We start from the raw sequence: 18587 nt of genomic DNA on the forward strand, positions 1-18587 counted from the left end.
AGACAGTTAACCCACTGTTCCACTGAATGAGGCAGTTAACCCACTGTTCCCTGAATAAGACAGTTAACCCACTGTTCCCCTGAACGAGGCAGTTAACCCACTGTTCCCCTGAACGAGGCAGTTAACCCACTGTTCCCCTGAACAAGGCAGTTAACCCACTGTTGCCCTGAACGAGGCAGTTAACCCACTGTTCCCTGAACAAGGCAGTTAACCCACTGTTCCCCTGAACAAGGCAGTTAACCCACTGTTCCCCTGAACAAGGCAGTTAACCCACTGTTCCCCTGAACAAGGCAGGTAACCCACGGTTCCCCTGAACAAGGCAGTTAACCCACTGTTCCCCTGAACAAGGCAGTTAACCCACTGTTCCCCTGAACAAGGCAGTTAACCCACTGTTCCCCTGAACAAGGCAGTTAACCCACTGTTCCCTGAACAAGGCAGGTAACCCATGGTTCCCCTGAACAAGGCAGTTAACCCACTGTTCCCTGAAAAAGACAGTTAACCCACTGTTGCCCTGAACAAGGCAGTGAACCCACTGTTCCCCTGAACAAGGCAGTTAACCCACTTTTCCCTGAACAAGGCAGTGAACCCACTGTTCCCTGAACAAGGCAGTTAACCCCACTGTTCCCCTGAACGAGGCAGTTAACCCACTGTTCCCCTGAACAAGGCAGTTAACCCACTGTTCCCCTGAACAAGGCAGTTAACCCACTGTTCCCCTGAACAAGGCAGTTAACCCACTGTTCCCCTGAACAAGGCAGTTAACCCACTGTTCCCTGAACAAGGCAGGTAACCCACGGTTCCCCTGAACAAGGCAGCTAACCCACTGTTCCCCTGAACAAGGCAGTTAACCCACTGTTCCCCTGAACAAGGCAGTTAACCCACTGTTCCCCTGAACAAGGCAGTTAACCCACTGTTCCCTGAACAAGGCAGGTAACCCATGGTTCCCCTGAACAAGGCAGTTAACCCACTGTTCCCCTGAACAAGGCAGGTAACCCACTGTTCCCCTGAACAAGGCAGTTAACCCACTGTTCCCCTGAACAAGGCAGTTAACCCACTGTTCCCCTGAACAAGGCAGGTAACCCACTGTTCCCCTGAACAAGGCAGTTAACCCACTGTTCCCCTGAACAAGGCAGTTAACCCACTGTTCCCCTGAACAAGGCAGTTAACCCACTGTTCCCCTGAACAAGGCAGTTAACCCACTGTTCCCCTGAACAAGGCAGCTAACCCACTGTTCCCCTGAACAAGGCAGCTAACCCACTGTTCCCCTGAACAAGGCAGTTAACCCACTGTTCCCCTGAACAAGGCAGTTAACCCACTGTTCCCCTGAACAAGGCAGTTAACCCACTGTTCCCCTGAACAAGGCAGGTAACCCATGGTTCCCCTGAACAAGGCAGTTAACCCACTGTTCCCCTGAAAAGACAGTTAACCCACTGTTCCCTGAACAAGGCAGTTAACCCACTGTTCCCCTGAACGAAGCAGTGAACCCACTGTTCCCCTGAACAAGGCAGTGAACCCACTGTTCCCTGAACAAGGCAGTTAACCCACTTTTCCCCTGAACAAGGCAGTTAACCCACTGTTCCCCTGAACAAGGCAGTTAACCCACTGTTCCCCTGAACAAGGCAGTTAACCCCACTGTTCCCCTGAACAAGGCAGTTAACCCACTGTTCCCTGAACGAGGCAGTTAACCCACTGTTCCCCTGAACGAGGCAGTTAACCCACTGTTCCCCTGAACGAGGCAGTTAACCCACTGTTCCCCTGAACGAGGCAGTTAACCCACTGTTCCCTGAACGAGGCAGTTAACCCACTGTTCCCCTGAACGAGGCAGTTAACCCACTGTTCCCCTGAACGAGGCAGTTAACCCACTGTTCCCCTGAATGAGGCAGTTAACCCACTGTTCCCTGAACGAGGCAGTTAACCCACTGTTCTCCTGAATGAGGCAGTTAACCCACTGTTCCCTGAACGAGGCAGTTAACCCACTGTTCCCCTGAACGAGGCAGTTAACCCACTGTTCCCCTGTACAAGGTAGTTAACCCTCTATACCCCTGAACAAGGCAGTTAACCCACTGTTCCCCTGAACGAGGCAGTTAACCCACTGTTCCCCTGAACGAGGCAATTAACCCACTGTTCCCCTGAACGAGGCAGTTAACACCCTGTTCCCCTGAATGAGGCAGTTAACCCACTGTTCCCCTGAACGAGGCAGTCAACCCACTGTTCCCCTGAACGAGGCAGTTAACCCACTGTTCCCTGAACGAGGCAGTTAACCCACTGTTCCCCTGAACGAGGCAGTTAACCCACTGTTCCCTGAACGAGGCAGTTAACCCACTGTTCCCCTGAACAAGGCAGTTAACCCACTGTTCCCTGAACGAGGCAGTTAACCCACTGTTCCCCTGAACGAGGCAGTTAACCCACTGTTCGCCTGAACGAGGCAGTCAACCCACTGTTCCCTGAGCGAGGCAGTTAACCCACTGTTCCACTGAACGAGGCAGTTAACCCACTGTTCCCCTGAACGAGGCAGTTAACCCACTGTTCCCCTGAACGAGGCAGTTAACCCACTGTTCCCCTGAACGAGGCAGTTAACCCACTGTTCCCTGAACGAGGCAGTTAACCCACTGTTCCCCTGAACGAGGCAGTTAACCCACTGTTCCCCTGAACGAGGCAGTTAAATCACTGTTCCACTGAACGAGGCAGTTAACCCACTGTTCCCTGGTCGGCCGTCAATGGCTAACCTTCTCAGGTGACTCAGGCTTTACTCATTTTGATGAAGAAGTGTATTCTGTAATTCTGCTACAAAACAATATCATTTAAGTGGTTTATTTCTGCTGTTTGTCTGATAGACAACAGTCCCATGATTAGCTCTGTTGACCATGACAGCATTTGTCAGAGAAAAAAAAAGTGGGTTGAGAGTCAGAATGACACGTGACTCATTGTTTACCTTGTTACCTGGCAACCACCACAAGGATCTTAAATTTAAAAAGTGGGTTGAGAGTCAAAATGACACGTGACTCATTGTTTACCTTGTTACCTGGCAACCACCACAAGGATCTTAATTTTAAAAAGTGGGTTGAGAGTCAGAATGACACGTGACTCATTGTTTACCTTGTTACCTGGCAACCACCACAAGGATCTTAAATTTAAAAAAAATCTGTCAGTAAAAACGAGTTCATGAATATAAACCCCCCGCCCACTCAGCCTGTTCTCCCCGATAGTTAAAGAGAGATGAGAGGAAATGATGAGCATTTTAATAGCGTACAAATATTACGGGTGATGTTTTGGTCGTTCAAACGATATTTATTGTTAACTTGGGAAATAAGGAGGACTGTGCGGGGGACAGATGAGGTATTGAATAAGAGAACACAGTAGGGTTGGGTTGAGGTAGAAACTACAGAGAGATGCAGAGATGGGGCCTTTAATCTAATTTAAACACTAGCAGTCAGAGCAGCTTACCGATCACTGTACCTGTACAGCCCATCTGTAAATAGCCCACCCAACTATCTCAATCTAATTTAAACACCAGGAGTCAGAGCAGCTTACCGATCACTGTACCTGTACACAGCCCATCTGTAAATAGCCCACCCGACTACCTCAATCTAATTTAAACACTAGCAGTCAGAGCAGCTTACCGATCACTGTACCTGAACACAGCCCATCTGTAAATAGCCCACCCGACTACCTCAATCTAATTTAAACACTAGCAGTCAGAGCAGCTTACCGATCACTGTACCTGTACACAGCCCATCTGTAAATAGCCCACCCGACTACCTCAATCTAATTTAAACACCAGCAGTCAGAGCAGCTTACTCACTGTACCTGTACACAGCCCACCTGTAACCCCACCCGACTACCTCAATCTAATTTAAACACCAGGAGTCAGAGCAGCTTACCGATCACTGTACCTGTACACAGCCCATCTGTAAATAGCCCACCCGACTACCTCAATCTAATTTAAACACCAGGAGTCAGAGCAGCTTACCGATCACTGTACCTGTACAGCCCATCTGTAAATAGCCCACCCGACTACCTCAATCTAATTTAAACACTAGCAGTCAGAGCAGCTTACCGATCACTGTACCTGAACACAGCCCATCTGTAAATAGCCCACCCAACTACCTCAATCTAATTTAAACACCAGGAGTCAGAGCAGCTTACCGATCACTGTACCTGTACAGCCCATCTGTAAATAGCCCACCCGACTACCTCAATCTAATTTAAACACCAGGAGTCAGAGCAGCTTACCGATCACTGTACCTGAACACAGCCCATCTGTAAATAGCCCACCACTACCTCAATCTAATTTAAACACCAGGAGTCAGAGCAGCTTACCGATCACTGTACCTGAACACAGCCCATCTGTAAATAGCCCACCCGACTACCTCAATCTAATTTAAACACCAGCAGTCAGAGCAGCTTACCGATCACTGTACCTGAACACAGCCCATCTGTAAATAGCCCACCCGACTACCTCAATCTAATTTAAACACTAGCAGTCAGAGCAGCTTACCGATCACTGTACCTGAACACAGCCCATCTGTAAATAGCCCACCCGACTACCTCAATCTAATTTAAACACTAGCAGTCAGAGCAGCTTACCGATCACTGTACCTGAACACAGCCCATCTGTAAATAGCCCACCCAACTACCTCAATCTAATTTAAACACCAGCAGTCAGAGCAGCTTACCGATCACTGTACCTGAACACAGCCCATCTGTAAATAGCCCACCCAACTACCTCAATCTAATTTAAACACTAGCAGTCAGAGCAGCTTACCGATCACTGTACCTGTACAGCCCATCTGTAAATAGCCCACCCGACTATCTCAATCTAATTTAAACACCAGGAGTCAGAGCAGCTTACCGATCACTGTACCTGTACACAGCCCATCTGTAAATAGCCCACCCTACTACCTCAATCTAATTTAAACACCAGCAGTCAGAGCAGCTTACCGAACACTGTACCTGTACACAGCCCATCTGTAAATAGCCCACCCAACTACCTCAATCTAATTTAAACACCAGGAGTCAGAGCAGCTTACCGATCACTGTACCTGAACACAGCCCATCTGTAAATAGCCCACCCGACTACCTCAATCTAATTTAAACACCAGGAGTCAGAGCAGCTTACCGATCACTGTACCTGTACAGCCCATCTGTAAATAGCCCACCCGACTACCTCAATCTAATTTAAACACCAGGAGTCAGAGCAGCTTACCGATCACTGTACCTGTACAGCCCATCTGTAAATAGCCCACCCAACTACCTCAATCTAATTTAAACACCAGCAGTCAGAGCAGCTTACCGATCACTGTACCTGTACACAGCCCATCTGTAAATAGCCCACCCGACTACCTCAATCTAATTTAAACACCAGCAGTCAGAGCAGCTTACCGATCACTGTACCTGAACACAGCCCATCTGTAAATAGCCCACCCGACTACCTCAATCTAATTTAAACACCAGGAGTCAGAGCAGCTTACCGATCACTGTACCTGTACACAGCCCATCTGTAAATAGCCCACCCGACTACCTCAATCTAATTTAAACACCAGGAGTCAGAGCAGCTTACCGATCACTGTACCTGTACAGCCCATCTGTAAATAGCCCACCCGACTACCTCAATCTAATTTAAACACTAGCAGTCAGAGCAGCTTACCGATCACTGTACCTGAACACAGCCCATCTGTAAATAGCCCACCCAACTACCTCAATCTAATTTAAACACCAGGAGTCAGAGCAGCTTACCGATCACTGTACCTGTACAGCCCATCTGTAAATAGCCCACCCGACTACCTCAATCTAATTTAAACACCAGGAGTCAGAGCAGCTTACCGATCACTGTACCTGAACACAGCCCATCTGTAAATAGCCCACCCGACTACCTCAATCTAATTTAAACACCAGGAGTCAGAGCAGCTTACCGATCACTGTACCTGAACACAGCCCATCTGTAAATAGCCCACCCGACTACCTCAATCTAATTTAAACACCAGCAGTCAGAGCAGCTTACCGATCACTGTACCTGAACACAGCCCATCTGTAAATAGCCCACCCGACTACCTCAATCTAATTTAAACACCAGCAGTCAGAGCAGCTTACCGATCACTGTACCTGAACACAGCCCATCTGTAAATAGCCCACCCAACTACCTCAATCTAATTTAAACACCAGCAGTCAGAGCAGCTTACCGATCACTGTACCTGAACACAGCCCATCTGTAAATAGCCCACCCAACTACCTCAATCTAATTTAAACACCAGCAGTCAGAGCAGCTTACCGATCACTGTACCTGTACACAGCCCATCTGTAAATAGCCCACCCAACTACCTCAATCTAATTTAAACACTAGCAGTCAGAGCAGCTTACCGATCACTGTACCTGTACAGCCCATCTGTAAATAGCCCACCCAACTACCTCAATCTAATTTAAACACCAGCAGTCAGAGCAGCTTACCGATCACTGTACCTGAACACAGCCCATCTGTAAATAGCCCACCCAACTACCTCAATCTAATTTAAACACCAGCAGTCAGAGCAGCTTACCGATCACTGTACCTGTACACAGCCCATCTGTAAATAGCCCACCCAACTACCTCAATCTAATTTAAACACCAGGAGTCAGAGCAGCTTACCGATCACTGTACCTGAACACAGCCCATCTGTAAATAGCCCACCCGACTACCTCAATCTAATTTAAACACCAGGAGTCAGAGCAGCTTACCGATCACTGTACCTGTACAGCCCATCTGTAAATAGCCCACCCGACTACCTCAATCTAATTTAAACACCAGGAGTCAGAGCAGCTTACCGATCACTGTACCTGTACAGCCCATCTGTAAATAGCCCACCCAACTACCTCAATCTAATTTAAACACCAGGAGTCAGAGCAGCTTACCGATCACTGTACCTGTACACAGCCCATCTGTAAATAGCCCACCCAACTACCTCAATCTAATTTAAACACCAGCAGTCAGAGCAGCTTACCGATCACTGTACCTGTACAGCCCATCTGTAAATAGCCCACCCGACTACCTCAATCTAATTTAAACACTAGCAGTCAGAGCAGCTTACCGATCACTGTACCTGTACAGCCCATCTGTAAATAGCCCACCCGACTACCTCAATCTAATTTAAACACCAGCAGTCAGAGCAGCTTACCGAACGATCACTGTACCTGAACACAGCCCATCTGTAAATAGCCCACCCGACTACCTCAATCTAATTTAAACACCAGGAGTCAGAGCAGCTTACCGATCACTGTACCTGTACAGCCCATCTGTAAATAGCCCACCCAACTACCTCAATCTAATTTAAACACCAGCAGTCAGAGCAGCTTACCGAACGATCACTGTACCTGAACACAGCCCATCTGTAAATAGCCCACCCAACTACCTCAATCTAATTTAAACACCAGGAGTCAGAGCAGCTTACCGATCACTGTACCTGTACACAGCCCATCTGTAAATAGCCCACCCAACTACCTCAATCTAATTTAAACACCAGCAGTCAGAGCAGCTTACCGATCACTGTACCTGTACACAGCCCATCTGTAAATAGCCCACCCGACTACCTCAATCTAATTTAAACACCAGCAGTCAGAGCAGCTTACCGATCACTGTACCTGAACACAGCCCATCTGTAAATAGCCCACCCAACTACCTCAATCTAATTTAAACACCAGGAGTCAGAGCAGCTTACCGATCACTGTACCTGTACACAGCCCATCTGTAAATAGCCCACCCAACTACCTCAATCTAATTTAAACACCAGGAGTCAGAGCAGCTTACCGATCACTGTACCTGTACACAGCCCATCTGTAAATAGCCCACCCGACTACCTCAATCTAATTTAAACACCAGCAGTCAGAGCAGCTTACCGATCACTGTACCTGTACACAGCCCATCTGTAAATAGCCCACCCAACTACCTCAATCTAATTTAAACACCAGCAGTCAGAGCAGCTTACCGATCACTGTACCTGAACACAGCCCATCTGTAAATAGCCCACCCGACTACCTCAATCTAATTTAAACACCAGCAGTCAGAGCAGCTTACCGATCACTGTACCTGAACACAGCCCATCTGTAAATAGCCCACCCGACTACCTCAATCTAATTTAAACACCAGGAGTCAGAGCAGCTTACCGATCACTGTACCTGTACACAGCCCATCTGTAAATAGCCCACCCGACTACCTCAATCTAATTTAAACACCAGGAGTCAGAGCAGCTTACCGATCACTGTACCTGAACACAGCCCATCTGTAAATAGCCCACCCGACTACCTCAATCTAATTTAAACACCAGGAGTCAGAGCAGCTTACCGATCACTGTACCTGTACACAGCCCATCTGTAAATAGCCCACCCGACTACCTCAATCTAATTTAAACACTAGCAGTCAGAGCAGCTTACCGATCGATCACTGTACCTGTACACAGCCCATCTGTAAATAGCCCACCCGACTACCTCAATCTAATTTAAACACCAGCAGTCAGAGCAGCTTACCGATCACTGTACCTGTACAGCCCATCTGTAAATAGCCCACCCGACTACCTCAATCTAATTTAAACACTAGCAGTCAGAGCAGCTTACCGATCACTGTACCTGAACACAGCCCATCTGTAAATAGCCCACCCGACTACCTCAATCTAATTTAAACACCAGCAGTCAGAGCAGCTTACCGATCACTGTACCTGAACACAGCCCATCTGTAAATAGCCCACCCGACTACCTCAATCTAATTTAAACACCAGGAGTCAGAGCAGCTTACCGATCACTGTACCTGTACACAGCCCATCTGTAAATAGCCCACCCAACTACCTCAATCTAATTTAAACACCAGCAGTCAGAGCAGCTTACCGATCACTGTACCTGTACACAGCCCATCTGTAAATAGCCCACCCGACTACCTCAATCTAATTTAAACACTAGCAGTCAGAGCAGCTTACCGATCGATCACTGTACCTGAACACAGCCCATCTGTAAATAGCCCACCCGACTACCTCAATCTAATTTAAACACTAGCAGTCAGAGCAGCTTACCGATCACTGTACCTGTACACAGCCCATCTGTAAATAGCCCACCCGACTACCTCAATCTAATTTAAACACTAGCAGTCAGAGCAGCTTACCGATCGATCACTGTACCTGAACACAGCCCATCTGTAAATAGCCCACCCGACTACCTCAATCTAATTTAAACACTAGCAGTCAGAGCAGCTTACCGATCACTGTACCTGTACACAGCCCACCTGTAAATAGTCTGTAAATAGCCCATCTGTAAATAGTCTGTAAATAGCCCATCTGTAAATAGTCTGTAAATAGCCCATCTGTAAATAGTCTGTAAATAGTCTGTAAATAGCCCATCTGTAAATAGTCTGTAAATAGCCCATCTGTAAATAGTCTGTAAATAGCCCATCTGTAAATAGTCTGTAAATAGCCCATCTGTAAATAGTCTGTAAATAGCCCATCTGTAAATAGTCTGTAAATAGCCCATCTGTAAATAGTCTGTAAATAGTCTGTAAATAGCCCATCTGTAAATAGTCTGTAAATAGCCCATCTGTAAATAGTCTGTAAATAGCCCATCTGTAAATAGTCTGTAAATAGTCTGTAAATAGCCCATCTGTAAATATCCCATCTGTAAATATCCCATCTGTAAATAGTCTGTAAATAGCCCATCTGTAAATAGTCTGTAAATAGCCCATCTGTAAATAGTCTGTAAATAGCCCATCTGTAAATAGCCCATCTGTAAATAGCCCATCTGTAAATAGCCCATCTGTAAATAGCCCATCTGTAAATAGCCCATCTGTAAATAGTCTGTAAATAGTCTGTAAATAGCCCATCTGTAAATAGCCCATCTGTAAATAGCCCATCTGTAAATAGCCCATCTGTAAATAGCCCATCTGTAAATAGCCCATCTGTAAATAGCCCATCTGTAAATAGTCTGTAAATAGCCCATCTGTAAATAGCCCATCTGTAAATAGTCTGTAAATAGCCCATCTGTAAATAGTCTGTAAATAGCCCATCTGTAAATAGCCCATCTGTAAATAGTCTGTAAATAGCCCATCTGTAAATAGCCCATCTGTAAATAGCCCATCTGTAAATATCCCATCTGTAAATAGTCTGTAAATAGCCCATCTGTAAATAGCCCATCTGTAAATAGCCCATCTGTAAATAGTCTGTAAATAGCCCATCTGTAAATAGTCTGTAAATAGCCCATCTGTAAATAGTCTGTAAATAGCCCATCTGTAAATAGCCCATCTGTAAATAGCCCATCTGTAAATAGCCCATCTGTAAATAGCCCATCTGTAAATAGCCCATCTGTAAATAGCCCATCTGTAAATAGCCCATCTGTAAATAGTCTGTAAATAGTCTGTAAATAGCCCATCTGTAAATAGTCTGTAAATAGCCCATCTGTAAATAGCCCATCTGTAAATAGCCCATCTGTAAATAGCCCATCTGTAAATAGCCCATCTGTAAATAGCCCATCTGTAAATAGCCCATCTGTAAATAGTCTGTAAATAGCCCATCTGTAAATAGCCCATCTGTAAATAGCCCATCTGTAAATAGTCTGTAAATAGCCCATCTGTAAATAGCCCATCTGTAAATAGCCCATCTGTAAATAGTCTGTAAATAGCCTGTAAATAGCCCATCTGTAAATAGCCCATCTGTAAATAGCCCATCTGTAAATAGCCCATCTGTAAATAGTCTGTAAATAGCCTGTAAATAGCCCATCTGTAAATAGCCCACCCAACTACCTCATCCCCATATTTTTTGTTTGTTTGTTTGTTTGTTGCTCTTTTCCACCCCAGTGCACTTTCATCATCTGCACATCTATCACTCCAGTGTTAATTGCTAAAATGCAATTACTTTGCCACTATGGCCTATTTATAGCCTAAACTTACTACATTTGCACACACCGTACATAGATTTTTCTATTGTGTTTACGTCTGTGCGTTTGTTTATTTATTTATTTATTAACTATGTGTTTATTGTTTTGTGTCGCAACAACTGCTTTGCTTTATCTTGGCCAGGTTGTAAATGAGAACTTCTTCTCAACCGGCTTACCAGATTTAAATAAAGGTGAAATTAAATTAAATAAATCTAAAAGTTAACTGGGAATATTATTGGTAAACTAACAGAGGGAGACCGGTCGCACACTGTGACCTCATACACAGCTCTATGCGTGTGGCCAGTATATCACTCTAAATCTCTGGTTAAAGCTAAAAGTTCCTCCATAAACAATTAAAGAAAGGTAACAAGAGCAAAAAATGTCAGCCTCTCTTTCTCACCTTGAAAAAGGTCATGCTGGACCCCTTCCTGAGCCAGCTATATTTTATACGGGTTTGTTTAGCCATCAGTGGAGTCTATCGCGTCCATTCTCTCCACACAAACACACCTACAGCCCCCCTTCCTCCCCCCATTTCACACACACGCTCGCTCGCACGCACGCACGCACACCTACACACACACACACACGCCACACACACGGCCACACACACACACACACACACACACACACACACACACACACACACACACACACACACACACACACACACACACACACACACACACAGACAGACAGACAGACAGACAGACAGACAGACACAGACACACAGACAGACAGACAGACAGACAGACAGACAGACAGACACAGACACAGACAGACACAGACAGACAGACAGACAGACAGACAGACAGACACACACACGGCCACACACACACAGACACAGACAGCCACACACACACACACAGACACACAGCCACACACAGACACAGACAGCCACACACACACACACACACACACACACACACACACACACACACACACACACACACACACACACACACACACACACACACACACACACACAGACATAGACACACAGACACACGCACACAGACATAGACACACACACACACACACACACACACACACACACACACACACACACACACACACACACACACACACACACACACACACACACACACACACACACACACACACACAGACACACACACACACACACACACAGACATAGACACACAGACACACACACACACACACAGACACACAGACACACACACACACACACAGACACAGACACACAGACACAGACACTCACCTTGAAGAAGGTCATGGTGGACCCGTCCCTGACTGATCCGTATTCTATACGGGTCTGTTTAGCCAGGTCGTCAGCCGAGTCGATGGGGGCGTCCATCCTCTCCACGGTGAGGAAGGCAGCCAGGTTGGCCGTGTAGGAGGAGATGATGATCAGGGTGAAGAACCACCAGATACCTCCTACTATACGGGTGGAGTAGGCCTTAGGCATCAACTCTGACCCTGGGTAGAGACAGCAGGTGGGGGGAGATGGTTATAAGGACAGAGGGAGGGAAGGAGAGAGAGAGAGAGAGAGAGAGAGAGAGAGAGAGAGAGAGAGAGAGAGAGAGAGAGAGAGAGAGAGAGAGAGAGAGAGAGAGAGGGAGAGAAGAGAGAGAGAGAGAGAGAGAGAGAGAGAGAGAGAGAGAGAGAGAGAGAGAGAGAGAGAGAGAGAGAGAGAGAGAGAGAGAGAGAGAGGGAAGGAGGGAGGGAGGGAAGGAGAGGGAGGGAAGGAGGGGAGGGAAGGGGAGGGAGAGAGAGAGGAGAGGGAGGAGAGAGGGTAGGGAGAGAGAGAGAGAGAGAGAGAGAGAGGGAGAGGGAGGGAAGGGAGGGGAGGGAGGGGGGAGGGAGGGAGGAGAGGGAGAGGGAGAGGGAGGGAGAGAGAGGAGGGAGGGAGGGGAGGGAGGGAGGGAGGGAGGGTAGGGAGAGAGAGAGGGGGGGAGGGAAGGGTAGGGGGGGAGGGAGGGAGGGAGGGGGAGGGAGGGAGGAAGAGGGGGAGGGAGGGAGGGAGGAGGGAGGGAGGGAGGGAGGGAGGGAAAAAGAGGGAGCGAAAGAGAGAGGGGAGAAGAGGGGGAAAGGGAGAGAGAGAGAGGGAGAGGGAAGGAGAATGAGAGAGAGAGGGAGGGAAGGAGAGGGAGAGAGAGAGAGGGAAGTAAAGGAGAGAAGGAGGGAGATGGATAGGGAGGGAAGGAGGGAGAGAGAGGGAGGGAAGAAGAGGGAGCGAAAGAGAGAGAGAGGGAAGAAGAGGGAGAGAGAGGGAGAGAGAGAGAGGTAAGTGAAGGAGAGAAGGAGGGAGATGGATAGGGAGGGAAGGAGGGAGAGAGAGGGAGGGAAGAAGAGGGAGCAAAAGAGAGAGAGAGGGAAGAAGAGGGAGAGAGAGGGAAGATGAAGGAGAGAGAGGGAGAGAGAGGGAAGATGAAGGAGAGAGAGGAGAGAGAGGGAAGATGAAGGAGAGAGAGGGAGAGAGAGGGAAGATGAAGGAGAGAGAGGGAGAGAGAGAGGGAGAGAAGGAGGGAGAGAGAGAGAGAGGACAACAAAAAAGAGAGCGACCATATGCAGAGAAGCTAGGTACACACACACACACACACACACACACACACACACACACACACACACACACACACACACACACACACACACACACACACACACACACACACACACACACACACACACACACACACACACACACACACACACACATACCAGGGTTGTGCTCAATTCAGAATCTAATTGAGCAATTTGAATGAAAGGAAATGGAATTCAATGAAATTCAAATCCCTCTTCTATTGTATTTTAGGTTGTAGTCTATAGAAATATACAGTACATCTTGTACCTAAAACATCAAACATGTTGTTGTATACATACTGTACATTGGTACCTGGAAGACCTGTCAGATTCAATAAACTCATGTTCTGTGACTGGGTGGAATTCCTTTGAATTGCACCAGAGAGGAAGCGGCAAAGAGATGCATTTTCTGGAATAGAGGTTTACTGATAAGTAGAACAGGTGACATCCTGGCATCTTTGAGTTGTCTCGAGGTGGCTATGCATATTCATGACATGAGGCTAGCAGCATAGCATCTCTCTCCAATGAATACAGGCGGTTGATGTCAACATTCAAATATTCGAAATGTATCCACCAATCCAAAGACGGGATGGGCGGGAGTTAGACAGTCCGCCATGTCGCTTTGTGGACGACTCCCATTGTTAGGGGCGGAGAGTATCTTGTCAGTATATCCATAATCTTTGATTATTGCACTGAATTCAAATTCTATTTGAATTCTATTCTGAATTAAGCACAACTCTCTCACACACACACACACACACACACACACACACACACACACACACACACACACACACACACACACACACACACACACACACACACACACACACACACACACACGGACACACAGTGAGAGGTGTGAAATGAAAACTGTGGATACGGCAACTCCTAAAACCTGTTGACTCTCAAACCCACTTCTATAAAGAGGTGAGTTTTAATCATATACAGTGACACATTGTTTGTTGTTTTTGGCTCTGTACTTCAGGCGTTATGGATTTTAAATGACTGTGAAGTTAAAGTGCAGACTGTCCGCTTTAATTTGAGGTTATTTTCATTGAAATTACAGCACTTGTTTGTACATATCTTAAATTAAATTAATTAATTAGTTAAATTCACTTCATGGGTATTAAAATAATCAAAAGTTACACTTTGAATACATGAAGCCAAATACACTTAAACTCAGTTTTTCACTTCAATTCCTGACATTTAATCCTTGTAAAAATTCCCTGTTTTAGGTCAGTTAGGATCACCACTTTGTTTTAAGAATGTGAAATGTCAGAATAATAGTAGAGAGAATGATTTATTTCAGCTTTTATTTCTTTCATCACATTCCCAGTGGGTCAGAAGTTGAAATAAACTCAATTAGTATTTGGTGGCATTGCCTTTAAATTGTTTAACTTGGGTCAAACGTTTCGGGTAGCCTTCTACAAGCTTCCCACAATGAGTTGTGTGAATTTTGACCCATTTACATTGTATGACTTGTTTGGAGAAGTTTATTGGTAACGTTTCATTTTAAAGGAGGGAAACTGGTGGATTATTGACTGGAGCGCGCTAAACAGCTAAACAGCTAAACTGATTTTTTTGGGGGATATAAAGACTTTATCGAACAAAAGGACCATTTGTGATGTAGCTGGGACCCTTTTGGAGTGCTAACAGAAGAAGATCTTCAAAGGTAAGGCATTTATTTGATCACTATTTCTGACTTTCGTGGTGCACCTGCCTGGTAGAATTTTTTTTGTTCATGCTTTTGTATGCGGGGCGCTGTCCTCAGATAATCGCATGGTGTGCTTTCGCGGCCTTACAGGTTATGTCGATATAGGACTTGTTTTACTGTGGATACAGATACTTTTGTCCCTGTTTCCTCCAGCATCTTCACACGGCCCTTTGCTGTTGTTCTGGGATTGATTTGCATTTTTCGCAACAAAGTACGTTCATCTCTAGGAGACAAAACGCGTCTCCTTCCTGAGCGGTATGACGGCTGCATGGTCTCATGGTGTTTATACTTGCCTTCTATTGTTTGTACAGATGAAAGTGGTACCTTCAGGCATTTGGAAATTGCTCCCAAGGATGAACCAGACTTGTGGAAGTCTACTTTTTTTCCCCCTGAGATCTTGGCTGATTTATTTTGATTTTCCCATGATGTCAAGCAAAGAGACACTGAGTTTGAAGGTAGGCCTTGAAATACATCCACAGGTACACTTCCAATTGACTCAAATGATGCCAATTAGCCTATCAGAAGCTTCTAAAGCCATGACATAATTGTCTGGAATTTTCCAAGCTGTTTAAAGGCACAGTCAACTTAGTGTATGTAAACTTACTGACCCACTGGAATTGTGATACAGTGAATTATAAGGGAAATAATCTGTCTGTAAACAATTGTTGGAAAAATTACTTGTGTCACGCACAAAGTAGATATCTTTACCGACTTGCCAAAACTATAGTTTAGTTAACAATACATTTGTGGAGTGGTTGAAAAACAAGTTAATGACTCCAACCTAAGTGTACGTAAAACTTCCGACTTCAACTGTAAGTATTATGTCCCATATTCCTAGCCTAGCCTAGCCTAACCTAGCCTAGCCATACCTTAGCCTAGCCTAGCTATCATTTGCTGTTTGTTCTGGTTGTGTTTCTGATTATTCTGTGTCCAATATAAATTAATAGTAAATAATGTATTTTGGATAGAATATGTTTCTAAACACTTTTACAGTAATGTGGACGCTAAACATGTTTATTGAGCCTGAATAAATGATGAGTAAGAAAATTTGACGCACAAATATCACACATCATACCTTTAACCTTATAGTCATTGTATCATTTGAAATCCAAAGTACTGGAGTACAGAGCCAAAACAAGAACAACAAACCCTAAACCTATACTGTTGGAGTTCACTGTAGTCTGGTGAACAGGGGAGTGGGGGAGCTGCAAGGGGTCTGTGTGTCTGAGTGGTATGGACTGAATGTCAACCAATGTGTGTGTGTGTGAGTGGGTGTGTGGGTGTGTGGGTGTGTGTGTGTGTGTGGGTGGGTGGGTGTGTGTGTGTGGGGGGGTCGGTGTGTTTGTGTGTGTGGGGGGGGGAGGGTGAGAGAGAGAGAAATAGAGAGAGAGAAAAAATATAGAGAGAGAGAAATAGAGAGAGAGAGAGAGAGATATTGTCTGTTTTTTGAGTTGTGTGTCACAAGAGAGAGAGTGTGTTTGTTTGTGTGTGAAGCAGTGTTTGTGTGTGTATGTGTTTAACTATGTTTGTTTACTAATAATAGTAAACAAACAATTTTGTTAGTCCCCACAAGGTCAAATGCTATTTCTAGGGGTTTAAAGTTAAGGGTAGAACTAGGGTTGGGAGCTAGGGTTAGGAGCTAGGGTTAGAATTAGGGTTAGGAGCTAGGTTTAGGTGGTAGGGTTAGAATTAGGGTTAGGAGCTAGGATTAGAATTAGGGTTATGAGCTAGGGTTAGGAGCTAGGGTTAGAATTAGGGTTAGGAGCTAGGGTTAGGAGGTAGGGTTAGAATTAGGGTTAGGAGCTAGGATTAGAATTAGGGTTAGGAGCTAGGGTTAGGAGCTAGGGTTAGAATTAGGGTTAGGAGCTAGGATTTCAATTAGGGTTAGGAGCTAGGGTTAGAATTAGGGTTAGGAGCTAGGGTTAGGAGCTAGGGTTAGAATTAGGGTTAGGAGCTAGGGTTAGGAGGTAGGGTTATAATTAGGGTTATGAGCTAGGGTTAGGAGCTAGGGTTAGAATTAGGGTTAGAATTAGGGTTAGGAGCTAGGGTTAGAATTAGGGTTAGAAGCTAGGGTTAGGAGCTAGGGTCATGTTTAGTTATTTTTGGGTTAATAAGGTTAGGGTTAGGGTTAGGAGCTAGGGTCATGTTTAGTTATTTTTGGGTTAATAAGGTTAGCAAAAATAGGATTTTGAATGGGGCTGAATTGTGTGTCTCTACAAGGTTAGTTATACAAGTGTGAGTGTGTGTTTTGTGTGAGACAGAGAGAGATGAGGAGAGGAGAGGGACTCCGAGGGCTGTGATAGATCACATTAATATAAAGCTGTCAAAGAGGGCTGAGTAGCAGCGTTTATCTCTGTTTACGGAGAGGTGTGTTTGTGTGTGTGTGTGTGTGTGTGTGTGTTTGTGTGTGTGTGTGTGTGTGTGTGTGTGTGTGTGTGTGTGTGTGTTTGTGTGTGTGTGTGTGTGTGTGTGTGTTTGTGTGTGGGGCTGAGCAGCAACGTTTATCTCTGTTTACGGAGTTGTGTGACTTCTCTTCTACCAACCTGTCTCTGTACAACTCAGTCTATACATCACTAGAGTCTAATAACAGGTGTTCTTTGTCATGTGGCTCCACTGTCTTCCAGTACAAATCAGCTAGACAATCTGGACCCTCTATTTCTGAAACTATCCGCCGCCACTGTTGCAACCCCTATTACCAGCCTGTTCAACCTCTCTGTCGTATCGTCCGAGATCCCTAAAGATTGGAAAGCTGCCGCAGTCATCCCACTCTTCAAAGGGGGAGACACTCTAGACCCAACCTGTTACAGACCTATATCCATCCTGCCCTGCCTTTCTAAAGTCTTCGAAGTTAATAAACAGATCACCGACCATTTCGAATCCCACCGTACCTTCTCCGCTGTGCAATCTGGTTTCCGAGCCAGCCACGGGTGCACCTCAGCCACACTCAAGGTACTAAACGATATCATAACCGCCATCGATAAAAGACAGTACTGTGCAGCCGTCTTAATCAACCTGGCCAAGGCTTTCGACTTTGTCAATCACCGTATTCTTATCGGCAGACTCAATAAGTACCTAGGTGTCTGGCTAGACTGTAAACTCTCCTTCCAGACTCATATTAAACATCTCCAATCCAAAATCAAATCTAGAGTCGGCTTTATATTTCGCAACAAAGCCTCCTTCACTCACACCGCCGAACTTACCCTAGTAAAACTGACTATCCTACCGATCCTCGACTTCGGCGATGTCATTTACAAAATAGCTTCCGACACTCTACTCAGCAAACTGGATGCAGTCTATCACAGGGACATCCGTTTTGTTACCAAATCTCCTTATATCACCCACCACTGCGACCTGTATGCTCTAGTCGGCTGGCCCTCGCTACATATTCGTCGCCAGACCCACTGGCTCCAGGTCAGGTTGCTTATTTATTAAC

The 18587-nt window shown here is 45.7% G+C and overlaps 1 protein-coding gene and 1 long non-coding RNA gene across 31 annotated transcripts in view; both read right to left on the reverse strand.

The window, feature by feature from the left end:
* grik1a (glutamate receptor, ionotropic, kainate 1a) overlaps positions 1 to 18587 on the reverse strand; it is a 157111-nt gene that overhangs the window by 46138 nt on the left and 92386 nt on the right. Inside the window, exon 15 of the mRNA XM_052520212.1 lies at positions 12116 to 12333. Coding sequence (XP_052376172.1) covers positions 12116 to 12333 — 218 coding nt within the window. The remainder of the gene's footprint in view (positions 1 to 12115; positions 12334 to 18587) is intronic.
* Positions 3493 to 9231, reverse strand: LOC127930605 (uncharacterized). Of its 30 annotated transcripts, none has more exons than XR_008138345.1 (10): positions 8988 to 9152; positions 8270 to 8358; positions 8092 to 8180; positions 7647 to 7824; positions 7520 to 7557; positions 5430 to 5569; positions 5303 to 5340; positions 3840 to 3979; positions 3668 to 3756; positions 3493 to 3578 (listed from the first exon to the last, which is right to left on the reverse strand). It is a non-coding gene; the product is annotated as an uncharacterized LOC127930605 (long non-coding RNA). The 30 variants fall into 30 exon arrangements; XR_008138353.1 differs by lacking the exon at positions 5303 to 5340 and adding an exon at positions 8717 to 8805 and having other exon boundaries at positions 3840 to 3928; positions 8895 to 9152; XR_008138364.1 differs by lacking the exons at positions 5303 to 5340; positions 8988 to 9152 and adding an exon at positions 9170 to 9231 and having other exon boundaries at positions 3840 to 3928.

Source organism: Oncorhynchus keta, chromosome 6, assembly GCF_023373465.1.
Source record: "Oncorhynchus keta strain PuntledgeMale-10-30-2019 chromosome 6, Oket_V2, whole genome shotgun sequence".
NCBI lineage: Eukaryota > Metazoa > Chordata > Actinopteri > Salmoniformes > Salmonidae > Oncorhynchus > Oncorhynchus keta.